Source organism: Tenrec ecaudatus, chromosome 4 (assembly GCF_050624435.1).
Source record: "Tenrec ecaudatus isolate mTenEca1 chromosome 4, mTenEca1.hap1, whole genome shotgun sequence".
Lineage (NCBI taxonomy): Eukaryota > Metazoa > Chordata > Mammalia > Afrosoricida > Tenrecidae > Tenrec > Tenrec ecaudatus.
The window spans coordinates 169,617,742-169,635,864 of NC_134533.1; the positions used below are offsets into that span (position 1 = coordinate 169,617,742).

At 51.4% G+C, this 18,123-nt stretch overlaps 1 protein-coding gene across 1 annotated transcript; it reads left to right on the forward strand.

Moving 5' to 3' along the window:
• Window positions 1–1,072: 1,072 nt before the first annotated feature.
• Window positions 1,073–17,543, forward strand: CLDN11 (claudin 11). The gene is made up of 3 exons (XM_075548911.1): window positions 1,073–1,469; window positions 5,235–5,399; window positions 16,860–17,543. The coding sequence occupies exons 1-3, from the start codon at window positions 1,244–1,246 to the stop codon at window positions 17,090–17,092; spliced, it is 624 nt and encodes a 207-aa protein (XP_075405026.1). The 5' UTR covers window positions 1,073–1,243; the 3' UTR covers window positions 17,093–17,543.
• The last annotated feature ends 580 nt before the right edge of the window (window positions 17,544–18,123 follow it).

Sequence of the window (18,123 nt, forward strand, 5' to 3'; positions counted from 1 at the left end):
TCCATCTCTTGACTGGTGAGTAGAAGTCGGGGGGGGGGGGGGGGGGCGCAAATCGAAAACCAAACACCCTGACTCATTGCTATCGAGTAGATTCAAACTCATAGCACCCCCAGAGGACCCAGCAGAATTGCTCCAGGGGGTTCCCAAGGCTGTCATCTTTGCAAGGTGCTCTGATGAAGCGGTGGCAAAGCACCAGGATGCCACCCGGAAGGTCAGCAGTTCAAACCCAAAAGCCGTTCTGGGTGAGAAAGCGGCTTGCGTCTGCTTACTTGCTCTGGGAGACCAGTTGCAGCAGGAAGACTTCATGTCAGAGCAGTGGTTCTCAACCTGTGGGTCCCGACCCCGTTGGGGGGCGAACGACCCTTTCACAGAGGTCGCCCGATTCACAAAAGTAGCAAAATGACAGTGATGAAGTAGCAACGAAAATAATGTTATGGTTGGGGGGACGTGGGGGGGATGTCATACATGTACGTAGCTGCTAACCAAGCGGGCACTCTGGTTCGGAGGCGGCTTCCAAACTTCTGATGAGTGAGTGTGTGTGTGTGTGTGTGTGTGTGTGTGTGTGTGTGTGTGTGCGCGCGCGCAGGACACTTGGAGAAACCAAAGTTCCTGCTATCGGTCCCAGGGACTGGCGGGGCGGGGTGGGGGAAAGCGGAGAGCAACTGGCGGAGGGGGGGGGTGGAGGCGGCGGGGGGGGGGGGGGGGAAGCGGAGAGCAATGGGGCCGGGACCGAAGGACACGCAGACCGAGACCAGAGAGAGTCAGCAAGACTTTGGCAGCAAAACAGAACTGGTTTGTGACGAGCGCGCGCGCTCCCGGCGCGCCCCACTTGTGGGTCGAATCTGGATGGAATGATTTTATTTTTCATCCGTGGGCCTCCCAGCCCGGGCCCCGCGGGGTCTGACCATCGCCCCCTCCAGCCTCGCGCTCCCCTGACGCCCTACCCGGGTCTCCGCCCGCAATTGGGCCGCTCCACCCGGGGCGGCGGCTGATTGGTGTTCGCCGGCGGGGCTGCGGGCTTTAAAGCAGGGGGGGCGGGGGCGCGCTGCCCAGCTGCGCCGCTGTCCCCGCCGAGCGCCCGCCGAGCGCCCGCCCTCCCTGCCCCGCCGCCGACATCCGAGCCTCCGAGCATCGGGCCGCGGGGCGCTAGCGGCTCGCAGGTGCGCGACGAGGACCAGGCGGGCGCCGTCGAGCCGGCGGCCGGGGCGCAGCCAGCGAGGGACGAGGTGCCGGGGCGGCCACCATGGTGGCCACGTGCCTGCAGGTGGTGGGCTTTGTCACGAGTTTCGTGGGCTGGATCGGGGTTATCGTCACCACGTCCACCAATGACTGGGTGGTCACCTGCGGCTACACCATCCCCACCTGCCGCAAAATGGACGAGCTGGGCTCCAAGGGACTGTGGGCCGACTGCGTCATGGCCACCGGCCTATACCACTGCAAGCCCCTGGTGGACATCCTCATCCTGCCGGGTAAGGACCCCCGCCGGGCGCCCCTCAGCCTTTATCCTCTGGGTGGGCTCCAGAGGGGGCATCCCAGAAACGGACCCGTGGGCACATTTTTGCCCCCTCATGTTCCAAATTAGGGAGCCGTGGTGGGTTAAGTGTTTGGCTGCTGACCGGAAGCTTGGCGGTTCAAGGCCAGCAGCTGCTGTGTGGGAGGAAGACGGAGCTGCCTGCTTCTGGAAAGATCTATAATCTGGGACAACCCTTAGGATCGGTCCTAGAGGGAGGCTATGAGTTGCAGTGGAGTTTGGGGGGACGGGTTAGTCTCAAATGATTGCAGCGGAATCAGGCAGCCCTGAACTTACTAACCTCTAGTGGCCCCAGTTTCCTGATGTGGGAATTGAGAATAGCAATGTCCACTGGCAGGGCCATCTTAGAATTTAAGGAGTGGAGATACACACACAGGAGCTCAATACTTGTCAATGAACACCACCACCCCATTTTCATACCGCTGATTGAATATAAGGATTCAACTTCCCGAGCCCCCCCCTCCTGCCCACAGGCGCCCTACTTTCCCGTTAGATTCTTCTGATGGGTGAGGAGGAAAGAGGGGAATGGAATTATTTGAGCAGCCCAGCAGATGTAGGCTGAATTTCCCTGTCTTTACAAGACATGCGAGGCGTCCTGGCTAAATCAGTGCCCACCTCGGAGGGGTGGGGACCCCCCCTGCGGGATCTGCAGCCAAGGGATTCATGTCCATTAAACGCCAGGTCGGTCCTGTGTGCCCAGGGGTCTGTCCCATCGCTCCACCCCTCACCCCATTCCCCTTCGTGCTCTGCCTCAGGATGTGGGGTGCGTGGCCAGGCCTCCTCCTCCATGCCTCTGGTCCCTGGGGTTGACTTGTGAAGAGTGGACTCTGGGGAGACAGTGCTTCGCTGAGGGACACACCCCATGTCCTTGCCACGCCTGCATCCATGACCTGGAGTGGGAGAGAAGGAAGGAGGCGACACCTGCCCACCAGGGTGTCTTCTCCTTCACTTGCTGACCGGCTGAAAAACTTGTTGGCAAATTTCAAAGCAGACTTTAAACTCCAGTCATTTGGGGCATTGGTGGGTTTTCAGTAGCCCCTCCCGTTCTCCCTTACCCCCTCCCCCAAGGGTCTTTTGCTCTTAATCTGTCCTAGTCGCTGCTGGTTTGAGGTCAATCTAGCAAGCCTTTGTGCCTCACCCATCTTGAGATGTGGTGTGATCCCATTCCCTGGGTTTTCGTCCACCTGTGCCTTAGCCGATAGCTACCTCCAGACAGACAGCTTCCTCTTTCAGCCTCCCCTTTCCCACCACTCCCCTGCGCTCCCGGGTTCCGTCAATGCCCGCTCCTCCTTGCTGCTCTGGACCCGTTAGGGCACTTTTCATCTCGAGTTTTGTTCTTTGTTCCAGAGTCAAGTTCTCCCGGTGTGGTTTAAGCCCCTGAGCGATATGAGCAAATTCCATTCTCTTTGCTTCCTCTCCTGGACCACCACCAAGTCAGTGCTCAGCTATGCCAATCCAGCCCCACTCTGCTCTTTCTCCTTTTAGAACTTTTCAGGAAGGCTGAGGTTGGGGGAACCAGTTCTGAGCCCAGTGCTAGACTGGGATCCAACACGCATAGCCTGCGTGATTTGGGGAACGCTACCTAACTTCTATGCACCCCAGCTCCTTTAAAAAACGAGAGTCAACCTTCTATTGTTCAGGTTTGCTCATGGGATTAAAGGAGGTGAGGACTGAGACCCTCCTGCCATGCTGCGTAAAAGGTACCATCTAAAATCGGGAATGGCATTGTAGTGGCCTCGACAGAAGCACAAGCTTACTCGTGGCTTCGTGCCCCGAGGTTTACGTTCAGAAAACATCCAGTAGAAATAGCCCAGAGAGGAGTTTATTTCAGGAAGGGCCCAATTCCTTTTGCCTTCTCCCTCCCACTTACTTTGTTTGGGTGAGGATGGGGACAGACCTCAGACTTCACCTTTTGATTTCGACTTTGGACCACGGCCTTGACATCAGTGGTACCACGCAGGGCAGAGCCTCGGCCGCTGGTCTCCTTTCTGCTGGCCTGGAGACTCCGAGGAGCCTGTGGTCTCGCCTCAGACTTCCGGTCACTTCTCCCTAGGGGTCTTCAAGTCAGTAGGTACTTGGCTGGTTGCTTACCTGAAGAAGCAGAGATGGAGGTTTCTGGAAGAAGGCTCTGAGGAATCTGAGTTCTAGCAAAATCTATCTGACTAAGAGAGTGTTGAGGTCTGGTCTTGGTGCACAAGACAGGCTGGTCTTAGGCGGTGTCTTGGAGCATGATGGAGAAGTGGGTCTCCTTCCTAGTTTTTCCATTCACTGCTTCACCTCTCATTTCCTCATTGCCTCCCCAAAGGTAGTGTAATAAAAGCAACTCCCCCACCCCCACCCCATCCCCAGGGAGTGAGGAGGGTCCAGAGGTAAGTTTCATGGAGAACATTGAAAGATGATACAATGTGTTTAGGCTGTGTTTGTCAGCTTTATTTCACATACCTATTGTACATACTGGAATACGTTTCTTAAGGAAGCAGATACTTGACATCTGATTCGACAGTAACATCCCAGATAGTTTTGCTTTCTGCCGATTAGCTAGCTCATTGATTCCTTCGTTTAGAACCGTGTACACCCTGGCTTGTGGCTACTGTATTAACCCCTTGAAGACTAAGGCAGGTGTCTGTTTTCCAGGAGGCTGGGGCCTGGAGAGATGCTGTTTTCAGTAGCTGATATGCAGTGCAAGGAGGTTCCCCCATCTTCCCTGGAAGGGGAAGCACGCACAGGGGTGGTGGTGGAGGAAGGTGGGGGTGGGGAGGCAGTAGGAGGGAGGGAACAAGGTCAAGGACAGCCACCTCTGGGGCCGATACCAGAGAGAGAAAGCGTGAGCCTTAGCTGTAAAAAGTAGGAGTTGGGATGATTACACCACCGGCTTGAGGCCACACAGTAGTTGCAGACACAAGGTGCGAGATCAAATCACGGAGCCCGCCTGTGGCAACCCAGTGTGCTAACGCCAGTCGTAACAGCTAGGGGACAGTGGTGCTCAGGGATGGAACCCCGAGGCCCAAGTTAGATTCCCACAGCCACCAGCTGACTGTGAGTGGAGACCTCCACATTTCCACGGTACCAAGCGGGTTTCGGCAGAGATTCCAGACTGGGAAGAACGGCCTGATGATCTGCTTCTAAGAGGGAGTCCGTGCAGCCCTCCTGGGTCACCAAGATAAATCAGCAGTGGACCCTAAGGGTGCCACAGGACCGGCCGGTGCTTTATTCGGTGGCGCGTGGGACTGCCACCAGTGGGGTCAGCTGATGAGGACAGCTAGCCATGTTGAGTGCTTACCAGTGTCCTAGCCAGGAGACCTTTTTAGAGAGAGGTAGTTGTTGTTATTGTCTTCGATGAGGGAAGACAGACCCAGAGATTCAGTCCCTTGGCTAGTCACACGCACAAGTATGCACAGGAAGATAAGCCGACAGGAGCCCACAGAGACTGGCCCCTAAGGTTTCCTGGATGATTTCCAGGCTCTTAATCAAGAACTTCCTCCTGTCACCTTCGTCCTGGAAACTTGGCCAACAGGTCTCTTTCATGCCCAATACCCTTTTGGGTTGCCAAGTTACTTTAGAAGTGCAACTACATTTAACAAGTGGGACTTTTGGAGAACATTTATCACGTTCTAGGAGTGGGGCAAGAGGGTGGGAGGGAGGCAGGGTTGAGGGTCCCAGAGGACCAGAGGCTCACCATTCTTGTCTGCTCTCTTGTTCTCAGGCTACGTGCAGGCTTGCCGTGCCCTGATGATCGCAGCCTCCGTCCTGGGTCTCCCGGCCATTCTCCTGCTGCTGACCGTCCTCCCCTGCATCCGAATGGGCCACGAGCCTGGCGTGGCCAAGTACCGGCGGGCCCAGCTGGCTGGCGTCTTGCTCATTCTGCTGGGTAAGACATCTTTCTATACTTCACCCTAACCCCAAGGGATCCTGATACATCTCGTAACGTGTGGTCACTGCTTCATCAAGTTCAAGAGCCATGTGAAAGGAAGCCGAGTGAATCTCCTGGGGAATGAATTCTCACCCACTGCTACTCCCATGACCCCCTTGGTGTTTCTCTTTCTAACGGTTTTGTTCCCTGGACAGCTTACACAGAGGGCTGGGTCAGGTCTGCCGGAGTCACTGGACATGAAAAGAAACAAAAACACAAAAAGGAAAAGAGGTTCGAGGGCAGGAAATAGCTAAGAGAGGGACCCAGAAGGCAGAAGAGAGTCAACACAAGAGCTCTCTACCCACGCTGCACAAGGGGACCCCTCCTGAGGCTACCTAGGCATCAAGTACTAGATCAACTGAGTCCGAATTTTGGCTGATCAGTCCAGGTGATTCCTGTGCAGCTGGATCGACTGGGCCGAGCACTGGGGCATGAGTTAGCTTTGCCCTGGGCCGGCACGCGTTGAGAACCTGTTGCGGGCCAGCCCATTACTGGGGATCTCGGCGAGAAGAGGCCGTCGCTGCCTTGAGTGGGCTTGTCCATCACCATGCAGCGTGCTCTCCGGTGCTCACCAGGAGAGATTTTGGAGAGCGGAAGACCTTAGTGAACAACCGTCAGAGTTGAACAGGGCTTGGATCGCAGGGAGGGGGCGGCCAGGTCAAGGGAATGGTTGTTCCTGTTCACTTTTGCTTATGCTTATCGCCCCTCCGCAGAGAAGGCCCACTTTAATAACCTATGGAGGGGCCTTTAGCGCTGCTCTTGGCAGTGATGACCTGTCCCCCACCCCCTCCCCGGCAGTTCTTTCAATGCTAATTCCACGAGCAGGTTCTACATTCTAATAGAGGCTACGCATCTCAAGTACAATAGCTCTTGTTGCAAAGCACCCACCATGGATAGAGGAGAAATTGGTTTGGAAGTGAGTTGGGTGTAACCATTGTCTTTGGAGGAGGAGTCCACCCCCCGCGGGTCTATCAGGCCGTGTGCTGGAGTGGGGAGGGAAGTGATCAGGGCTCACTGTGGGTGGGCGTTACTTAGTGACGGTCTCCTCTAACCCGAGGCTTTTCAGTGGCCTCCAGCACCTCACCCTTAGTGCCACCAGCGACGCCAAGGGTGACAGGTGGCTGGGGTGGTATTTCCCCAGGTTACAAAGGGATAGAGGTTTGCAAAGTGGAAGAGAATTCAGGAGTCACATATCACCCTGATTTGCCGAGAAGAATCTCGGCGTAGAACCTTCCAGTTCCAGCCACAAAGCACTTCGTTGTGATTGCTCCTGGGAACCCGCCGTCAGCGTGTTCGGAGCCAGCCCCTGGCGGAGTGCTGTGTGAAGCCTGTTCTTGGCGCCTGCACTCTTTCCCCACTGCTAAACCAACCACAGCCTGTGAGTGAAGGGGTTTTTAGAAACCCCAAATCCTTCCCCGCCCAGACCTTCGCTGCTGTGTTATTACTTTCCTCCTGCGCCCACAGGAGCCCCGGGAGCCCTTCGTGGCTCTGGGGAGGGTGGCGGAGCCAAAAGAGTAGCACCAAGGCTCTGCCACGTGAGGTGCTTCCCCTTAGACACTGGCCTCTCCTCGGAGAAGCACAGGATATCCACAGGTAGGGGATCCATACATGTTTAAGTATGTGTGTATGTAGATATTTAAGTTGTTTAAGATATTTATACAGCCACACACAGGGAGTAAAGTAGAGAAGAGCAACCTTTTTTTTTAAACTCACAAGAGCAACTTTTTTTTTTAAACTTGAAAACAACCTAAAAACAACTGATTTGTCTAGTTGAATAAGAAAAGTTATTGAAAAATACAGAAACAAATCCCAAACCTACCATTCAGAAGCTTGGGGCATCTTGGTTGAACTAAAATACGGTTTTATTTCTCTTTTTAAAAATGAATTGGTTTTGAGCACATAAAATCATAGATGAGGAAAGCAGTGTGTGTGTGTGTATGTGTGTGTGTGTGTGTGTGTGTGTGTGAGAGAGAGAGAGAGAGAGAGAGAGAGAGAGAGAGAGAGAGAGAGAGAGAGAGAGAGCGAGCGAGCATGATTGCGAGTCCCTCAGTTTGCCTGGCTGCAAGACGGCTCTGTGGTGGGCAACAGGGGCCAGTGGCATCCAGGGAGCAGCCCCTCTGGCCCTCAGCGTTCTGCGGGGCTGCGGACAGCTCGTTGCCCTCTCACAGCCTGGCATGTCTACTGTGGCCTCTGCCTCCTCCTCGCTCCTGCCCGGATTTACTTCTCAGTAGGTCACCCACTTGCTTCGGGTTGGCTGCTGTTTTGACTGGACACGCCAGCTCGGGAAATGTAAAGCGCATTGTCTCAAGTGGGCCACCTGCCTATCTCCTCTAGGCCTTCACACAACGGAGCCCAAGAGCCTTGTTTTTCCCTGTTGGTGGTGGGTGGGGGGAGCAGGAGGGAGTGAAGGCTCCCATTGTGTCCCTCTGGGCTGGCTCCTGTCACTCGCCCAGGAGGAGCCAGTGCTGGGCTCGTGCTGGGCTCCAGAGGTCACCAGATGGTGCTTCAGCTGAGGTGTGGTGGCTGTCGAAAGGGGACGAGACCCCTATGTCACAGCTGGTGCTGGTAGGGAAACGGTGAGCACTATTAGTTAAAGTAGGTTCTGCCATACCCCGAAGATCTCCAATCATGTCCTGACAGTGTAAATATATATATCAAATGTCTGTTGTACAACAAGTGAGTCCTTTCTTGTGTGGGCAGATGAGCTGAGCAGGGGGAGGGCTTGGCTCCTGCTGAGGAGGAAGGGGAGGCGGCCTGGTGCTGCAGGCTTCTGATCCCCCATAAGGGGCCGGGGCGGCAGCAGCCTCCTCAGATTGGCTGCCGGGTGAGGTCTGAGTGCTCATCCTCTGCCGGAGGGTTTGAAAGAGTCCCTGCCAACGGATGGCAAGGTTCTTGTGCTGTCATCTTGTTGTCTTTGGCCTGAGTGTCAGACCAAGCGGACGGAACCTCGCAGCCACTGCTTTCTAGCTGGGGGAAGTGGGCTGTGACATAGGTCTCTAGGCCTCTCCAGACAAGCTTATCGCGGTCAGGTTGACTTTGACCCAGGGCAACCCGGGAGGCCAGAGTAGATGCATAGGGTTGGCTTCCCAGGCTGTGAAGCTGGATGAAAGCAGACGGCTTCATCGTTCTCCTGGGGAGCAACTGGCGATTTGAACTACCAACTTCCTAGTTAGCAGACCAGTGACTAACTCATTGGGCCACCCAGGCCCCCTTTTCTCTTAAGGGGGACCAGTGATACCTACTTCTCAGGTTGGTGGGACAGTAAGTAAGACGATGCACGTAGACTATTCAGCACGGTGTCTGGAAGAGCGAAATGGCTGTTCTTCGGATAGCTACCCAGAGGGCAATTGGCTGTTCTGCAGTCAGGTCTAATTTCTGTGGGGTCATCTCCATGCATGGACCTGGTGAGGAGAGACGGTGCCCCCGTCTTGAAGACCTCGCCCACACGCTAGCCTCTTGGCACAATGTCCTGTGTTGGCTTTGTCGAGACCAGGATGCTGGGCTAAGAGTCAGAGCTCCTGCTTAATACTCTTGGGAAGAAGAGTCAACGCTAAGGACGCCGCTGAAAACCTGGCCCCTTAGTCCCGATGCCTCTGGATTCCTACCTCACTGCAGCGTCTCCATGCCACGGGCCAGTTAGCCGGTTCCCTGCAGCCGCCTGTGGGTGACGGCAGCACTGCCTCCCGGGCTTTTGGGGGCCGTCATTCTTACGGGAGCTGAGTGCCAGGCCGTTCCCCCTAGGAGCCACTGGAGAACACCTCGCTTAGTGTTTCTGGGGGAGCTAGCCTGGGAGCCGTGTGGCCTCTCTCCGCTATGCCACCCTCTCATCTCCTCCTCCTCCTCCTTTTGTAAATGATGGTCGAAGGACTAGTATCAGCAGTGGAAAGAGTTGTGTTCCCTTGGAATCTGCAGGCTCATGTTGAAGTGATGGCGAATTACAGGGGCAGGCAAATGTCGAAAGGAGGCCTGGTGCAAAATATATATATATACCATAGTGAATGAAGGGGGAAGTGCAGAGTGGAGACCCAAAACCCATTTGTCGGCCACTAGAGATCCCCTCATAGAGGGGTTTAGGAGAGGAGATGGGTCAGTCAGGGTGCGATGTAGCACCGACGAAGAATACAACTTTCCCCCAGATCCTGGATGCTTCCTCCCCCCAACTACCATGATCCGAATTCTACCTTGCAAGTCAGGATAGGGCAGAGGTTGTACACTGGTGCACATAGGAGCTGGAGGCACAGGGAATCCAGGGTGGATGATACCTTCAGGACCAGGGGTGTGAGTGGCGATACTGGGAGGATAGAGGGAGAGGGGATTGGAAAGGGGGAACCGATAACAGGGATCTACATGTGACCTCCTCCCTGGGAGACGGACAGCAGAGAAGGGGGTGAAGGGAGACGCCGGATAGGGCAAGGTATGACAAAATAACAATCTATAAATTATCAAGGGCTCATGAGGGAGGGGGGAAAGGGGAGGGAGGGGAAAAAAAAGAGGACCTGATGCAAAGGGCTTAAGTGGAGAGCAAATGCTTTGAAAATGATTAGGGCAAAGAATGTACAGATGTGCTCTATACAATTGATGTATGTATATGTATGGATTGTGGATAAGAGTTGATGAGCCCCTAATAAAATGTTAAAAAGAAAGAAAGAAAGAAAGAAAGAAAGAAAGAAAGAAAGAAAGAAAGGAGGCCTAGTGGGTGGAATGGTTGGTTATGCTTTGTGCTCAAGGTCCCCAGCTGGAAACCACCGGCAGCTCCGTGGGAGAAAGACGGGGCTTTCTGCTCCCATAGGCAGCTAGCAGTGGCACCTTTACCCTGTTCTGTAGGGTCGCTCTGAGTCGGCATCGAGTCGATGACAGTGAGTCTGGGGGTTTTTTGGGAGCAAATGTGGAGACAGGGTACACCCCAGATCAGATGAAAGGGTGAGGGAAAGGGAAGACTCACGGGGATGTGAACAAGAACACTCTTAGTCCCAGGACATCAGGAAAATAGTGAGAAAACGCTCCGCCCAAGCTCACTGGCTTCGTACAAACAAATCCCGACTAGAAATCAAAGTTCATATGGGCAGTGGGCACGCTGCAGATCTTAGTACATTCACAGCATAAAATGACCTTATCAGTGAAAGGAGGGGTTAGATTCTTTATACAAGTCCCCACTTCTCTCAATTCTGAGTTAAAAAAAATCTAGCACATGCTGACATGACTGGCTCTTGAAAAGGTTTAAAGAAAAGAAAAAAGAAAAAGATAATGATGTATGGAAAGGAAGAAAGGGGAAAACATTGAAAGCATGCCTGAACAATAGTCGAATAAAAATGCCCCACGGAGGGGATGAAGACCGCAGATGGGACATTTCCCTAGAAGTCCTGTGTGTAAGAGGGACAGGTCCCCGGCAGCGCTGCTTCCTTCAGTCAGAATTTCAGTGTTCCTCCCGAGGAAGAGGAGGAAGATGAAGGGATGTGTAGAACTATAAATAACCAAGCCTCCAGCCAGTCCAGTAGCTGCTCAGAAAGGCCATTGCTAGTTGTCTAGAGTTAATTAGTTTTTTTGTGAAAAAGTTAGAGGCGACAAAGAGCTACTTAGCTGGTGGCGCAGCGTCAGTCACAGAAAGAGGAGTGGGGGAGGATGAAAATAAACAAAAGGCAGAAATCGTTTGTGGTAGAGATTCTGCCACAGGCACCAAAGTAGGGGGAGAATGATTTAAGGCAGCGGTTCTCAACCTGTGGGTCGCGACCCCTTTGGGGGGTCAAATGACCCTTTCACAGGGGTCGTCTGATTCATAACAGTAGCAAAATGACAGTGATGAAGTAGCAACAGAAATAATTTTATGGTTGGGGGTCACCACCACATGAGGAACTGTATCAAAGGGTCGTGGCATTAGGAAGGTTGGGAACCACTGATCTAACGAATCCCATGACCCAAACACATTCTCAACAATGATCAATTAATTGGCAGCCAAATGGCCTCACTGAAGCGCTCTCCGTTTCCTCTAAGACCCAGAAATTTCCCGAAGCGAATCACAGGTAGGACACCAGGGAAGGGTTTTCCCAGGACTATAATTATAACCTACTCATAAGTTAATTTAAATTGAAGAATATATTATTTTGTGCTAAAAATGATGCTCTCTACAAGTTCTTTCAGTCTGCAGCATCGACAGTAACAAAGCCTGCAAAAAGAAGGGTGAAAGCACATGAGGGAAGAAACCCAGGCATCTCGTCACCGTCTTTATTTCTCCGACTGTCAAGTTCTCTCTGCCTCTAGACTGTTACCTTGAAAGTCAAAGAGCTGTCGATTTTATTTAACTCGATTGCACTTATTTAATGCTATATAATACTATGTGCCATGTACCTAATCCCCAAGAGATTAGAATTTATATTTAAATTTCAGTGCTTGACTACATCAGGACCAGTGTGGACTTGGAATCAGGCCATTCTATTCTATTCACTGAAGCACATGTGACATTATTTGAAATTTGTTCTCAGATGAGATGAGCTGCTGCCTTCTATGAAGAGCAAGGGCGTCTGCTCGGGAGAGGACGGAGAAGGGATGGGTCTGTGGCCACACAGTGAAGCTTTTGTCCTCTCTCCTCCTCTTCCATCTCCTTCTCCTCTTCCTCCTCCTCCACCCCTCCTCCTCCTCCTCCTCCTCCATCTCTCCTCCTCCATCTCTCCTTCTCCTCCTCCTCCATCCCTCCTCCTCCATCTCTCCTTCTCCTCCTCCTCCATCCCTCCTCCTCCATCTCTCCTTTTCCTCCTCCTCCTCCTCCTCCTCCTCCTCCTCCATCTCCTTCTCCTCTTCCTCTTCCTCCTCCTCCACCCCTCCTCCTCCATCCCTCCTCCTCCATCTCTCCTTTTCCTCCTCCTCCTCCTCCTCCTCCATCCCTCCTCCTCCATCTCTCCTTCTCCTCCTCCTCCTCTTCCTCCTCCTCCTCCATCTCCTCCTCTTCCATCTCCTTCTCCTCTTCCTCCTCCTCCTCCTCCTCCTCCTCCTCCATCCCTCCTCCTCCATCTCTCCTTCTCCTCCTCCTCCTCTTCCTCCTCCTCCTCCATCTCCTCCTCTTCCATCTCCTTCTCCTCTTCCTCCTCCTCCACCCCTCCTCCTCCATCCCTCCTCCTCCATCTCTCCTTTTCCTCCTCCTCCTCCATCCCTCCTCCTCCATCTCTCCTTCTCCTCCTCCTCCTCTTCCTCCTCCTCCTCCATCTCCTCCTCTTCCATCTCCTTCTCCTCTTCCTCCTCCTCCACCCCTCCTCCTCCATCTCTCCTTCTCCTTCTCCTCCTCCTCCATCCCTCCTCCTCCATCTCCCCTTCTCCTCCTCCTCCTCCATCCCTCCTCCTCCTCCTCCTCTTCCTCCTCCTCCTCCTCCTCTTCTATCTGCTCTTCTTCCATCTCCTTCTCCTCCTCCATCGCCTCCTCCACCTCTTCCTCCTCATCACTTCTTTCTCTTCAGCTGTCTCCATTAAGACTCTACATCTCACTTTCTACTTCTCAACCACAAATCACAGATTTTCTACCCTGGTGTAGTTAACAATTTCATCTTCTGAAATAAATGGAAAAATCCAGGTGTTAAAATTCCTATCTGGTTTTTATTTTAGAAATAAATCCAGGTGACATTAAAAAAACAAAAGAACAGAAATCTCCATTTCCCCTCAATTTTGTTTACCTCACAGTAACCATAACATTTTAGAGAAAACAATGTCATTTAATTTTTTCACGTCACGGAGCGAACCATTACAGAGTCTTCATTCTTCTTCCTTTTTCTTGGTCTACAGAGAAATAAATCCATGAGGCATTTTTTTCTGCATCTTGAAGAAAGCCCGAAATATTGCCAGCTCTTTTAATATTGCACATTTTTTAGTTAAGGAATGATTTGACTTGCATTTTTTACTTTATTGGTCAAAACATATCCCTTTGCTTCCTTCCAGCCATTGTTGACGTGGGGTGAAGTCTTCCTTTTTAAGTCTCTAAACATTCTTCAATCCGAGTTCAGTTGAAGGTCACAGTATCCAGGGAGCCTCTAATTTCCCTTGCCGTCGTCGTGCGGTGGTTTGTCCTCTGTTAGTGGTTTGATGTGGTTCCTCTCTGAGAGCCACAGGAATTCCACCCAGAGGCCTGTGATCTAGTAGGAAAGGAAGAGCCTGCTGGCCTTATTTTTGTGGGTATAAGAGCGCTTGTAACTTTGTGTGTGTTAATGCCACACTAAGGCTTTATGATGGTAGAAGTCAATTTTGATGTGTATGAGTGGAAAGTAGTTGACTTGAGACTGCCAATCATCTCTTCATACATCTCCATCCAAGTGAGTTCTTCCATCCATCCATCTTCTGTCTGTCCATCATCCATTTGTTTATCTGTTCATCTATTTACCTGCTCAGTCATTCAGGCCTCTTAAATTACTTGTATACATACTACTTAGATTCTGATTTTTCCCTTTTCCCAATGAAGTTTATTGGAATAAAATGGAACACAATCCTAAAACACTCAAATTACTTTTGGCACACCGCACCTGACCTTTCCCCGTGTGATGGTGATGATAACCTTGCTTTGTCACCTTTATTAAAGGTGAGGGTGGGGTGCCACAGAAGAATCAGATGATGTATAGAAGCGATTTCTTATTTTATAAAATTTATATCAAATCTGAAATTTGGCTAACTTTACATGAGGTGTAGGGAATACTTTATGTATTTATGTATATAAACGTAAAACTTAATTTGAATAAACTGCTTTGAAACCAGCTACTTATCTAAAGGGGAGATGAGCTGGATTGAACCAAATCAGTGGTGGTGTAGTTCACTCCTTTCCCCCTACAGAATGTAGCTTTCCCCTCCCCATGTTCTTCTGCAGCATGTGTTTGAAAGCCCTTTGGTGGTTCTTGTCCACAGCAGGCTGAACGCCCATTTCAGGGTGTAAAGCTGGATGATGTGCTGCTGGGCTGAATCCAGAGGGCTTCTCTCTGGCAGAAACATTTTAGGGTTTCTGGCCCCTGCCTGACATGCCAGAAAGCACTTTCTCTGTTCCACACCGAGCGAAGAATAACAATAGCCATGCAAGCCTCCAAGCATGTCGGACTTGGAATTCAAGGTGGGAGGGAGAGAAAGACAAAGTCCTCCCCCAGTGCTTGAGACTTTGGAAGTCCTGAGCTGGAAAGGGGGCTTCAGGTCAACACCGCTCTTCTGCAGCGTTCTGTTCACAGGCGGAGAAGGCGTCTTCTCAGGCGACCACCATAAAAATGGGACAGAAGCTAGCATGATTGTGCTTGTCCTTGAAGAAAAAGGAATCCATGTATGGGGGATGGGTTCTAACTTCGTAGACAGTCTACACACATTTTCAAATTCTGTGAATAGTTCACAGTTAGTAGAGTGGATTGAAACGGTTAGACAAAATGAATAAGACAAAGCCTCCAAATTTACTTTATTTCCATTGACTGCCACTCAAGGGAGCCCTAGTAGCCTAGTGGGTTACACACTGGGTTGCTAACTACAAGGTCAGTAGTTCAAAGTCACTAGCTACTCCTGGGGAGAAAGATGAGGCTTTCTACTCCTATAAAGAGCTATGATTTCAGTCACCCACAGGGACTTTGTCCTATAGAATCGTTATGAGTCAGAATTGACTTGAGGGCAGTTAGAAAGATACTTTCACTTGGCGTCTACACTTCTTAGGACTTCAAGCACAAGAGTTGAATTTATCTAGGTGTGTTTGCACCTAGCTGTGGGTGAGTATAATCTGTTACCAGCAAAAACCACTGTTACAAGTTTACACATATATAGTGAAATATTTAAAAGGCCTGGCAAGATGGGTAAGGCTACAATCTTTTCTTCAGGTACAAAGTAATGTATGGAACGGTTTGATTTTTGTGCTTATGTTAAAGAAGCTGTCATTTCTTTTCTGTGGCTATAAAATGTAAATTAGAAAATCACTTAACATGTGTACCAATCAGCAACGTGCTGAGCTGAAAGCATCAGGTGTCACCAGGTGGTACACCTCAGACACAGTGGCAATGCTGTGTCTTGAATTTGTAAATTGTTTTATGCGCTATAATCAGAAACATTATTCTCTTTAATTTGAATGCCTCCCACCTTTAAAGTGCCAAGCCAACCCTTACGTTTTCCTGAACATTCCCTCCGGCTCCTAGTGGAAGTGGTGAGGCATTGGATGGGGCCAAGTAGAGGTGCTCGGTCACAGCCACCCCTATGTCCACTACAGGAGCCAGGAGTCACAGGTGGCTATTTATGTTCAAATTAATTCAGATTAACAATGGAATTTCTCAGTCTCATTAGCTTCATATTCAATGCTCAAAGACTCCGGGTAGCTTGCGGCTACCCAGTTTAACAGGGCTGGCCTAGAGGTTTGAAGTCCTTATTGTTCATCTCTTGTCTCACCTTACTTAGAAGGAGTGGGAAAATGAAAGGATACTGGGACTAGTGGGCTCCACGTTGCTGCTTCTAACTGTGCCAGCAGTTTGAGGCCCCGGCTGCTCTCTGGGGGAAGGACGAGGCTTTCTGCTCCCATGCAGACTTAGAGACTCGGAGACCCACTGGAGCAAGTCGACTCGGTCCGGTAGGGTTGCTGGGAGTCCGAATCTGCTGGACGGCAGTGAGTTTGGTTTTTTATAAATGTAAATGAATCTGAAAGATGGATTGGCACACCGCCATGAGGTTCCAGCACTGTGGCCCATCACAACACATTTCCCCTAAAGTCTGCACAAGTGAATTCTTTCCCTCCAAGGTCTGACCGTTCACTTATGGGGTGGGATTTTGTGATTGTGGACACACACTCCAACTCCTAGCTGATCATCCACTCGATATGTACAGGGCACTTTTTCATAGTTTCTGTACGTCTTTGTCATAGGACTCAACCAGTTTTGAAAACAAACAAAGGAGTGGAAAATTGAGACAGGCACTCTCTTGTTTGTCAGCCCCGAATGTCTCAGGCCATTCGGCCGTTCAACTAAGTGCACATTGAACACACACTGTGTGCTTGGTGCTGAGCTGTGCCCTGAGTTTCCAAATACAAGGCAGACATGGCTTCTGCCTTCCAGGAGCTCATAGACTCAACAGGGGCTGCACATGTGTAACATAAACATGTAATGATATAAGCACCGGGGGCCTTCTAAAGCTCGCGGAAAAACTCCATGATTATTTCATCCTGTGGTCTCCTTGAAGCCCCCTCGTCCCATATACAGTTGAAGTTTACAAATACATACTTTCTGGACTCAGCGGATCTACTTGTAGGTTGTTCTCGGCATTGGAGTTCTTTGTTGAAAAAACCCAGGGCCCACAAGTGCACCACACGTTTTTGCTCAGTTTCTTTTACGGCTGCAAACCCAGAGGACGTAGGGAGCAGAGCACTGCAGCTCGGGGTCTGCGTAGGCGGGGTGAATGGAGACTGTGATGGACATGCCAGTCACCACCCTCTTCATGTCTCCCCAGCTCTGTGTGCCATCGTTGCCACCATCTGGTTCCCTGTGTGTGCCCACCGTGAGACCACCATCGTGAGCTTTGGCTACTCCCTCTACGCGGGCTGGATTGGAGCCGTGCTGTGCCTCGTGGGGGGTTGTGTCATCATGTGCTGCTCGGGGGATGCTCAGTCGTTTGGTGAAAACCGTTTCTACTACTCTTCGGGCTCCAGCTCCCCGACCCATGCCAAGAGCGCTCATGTCTAGGCGTGCTGCCAGGCTGCCCACGGAGGTGCTGCAGATCCTGGGCTGACTGCCCTTGGTTTGCTTGCCACAGTGGGGGAGAAAGCACACCCTCCTGCCAGACTCCAAAGCCCACAGTTGGGGAAGCCTCCTGGCACGTTGTTGTCTTACCCTCCCACTCCCTCCTACGTTTGTTGCCTTGAAAGACAGCTCTTGCTCGGAGGGTGGCACCCAGTTTCCTCCTGGGTTTGCCCCCTGTTAGCCCTTTTCCTGGGTGCACCTTTGTTTTCCACTTAAAAAAATATATTTTATTTCTCCCTGTTTAGGTGTTAAATGACTTCCAAACATTGCCGAGTGGGGGAGGAGGGGTGGAGAGGTAAAAAAGACACTTTTCAAATGATGACAAAGACGCCTCTCTGTTTCTACCCTCTTCAGCTCCAAGGTCATTTAGTTAGAAGCGATAGCAAAAGCTAGAACCGGGGACATTGAGGGGCGGGAGGGGGTGGGGAGGGAGGGGACTCGTGGAACGTTCTCTCCATGGGAAATTTTCACTTTTGTAAGTTGAGGGAAAGGGGTGGGGAATGTTTTTCAGTTGTAATTTTACATCGATCTGTATATACTCTTTCCAAGACGGATCTTACGTCCTGCCCCTTTTCTGTTTAAGTGGGGTGACCGTGGCTTTCCTGAAATCCTCAGTTCATCAGCATGAAGGAAACGACCCACAGAGACTTTCATCATGGGATAGGTAACAGCACAGGGGGGTGTAACGTCCATTGACATGGAACGCAACCCAACGTCGCTGAGTTCCTGGTTTGGTTTGTCGGGTGTACTTTCCCATCTTCCACTGGCCTGCGCTTCCCTCTGACACCCCTCTAAAGCTTTATTTCACCCTCTCTCCTTCCATCCTCCCAGCCATCTTGACGTGATGTTGCTTAACATAAACACTGTACTGTTGAATTTGACTTTACGGGTGTCAATGCGGACGGTCTGTCCATACATACAGAGACCCCCAGACCCTCCACACACTGACGGTGCCTTTTGTCCTTCAAGTGAAA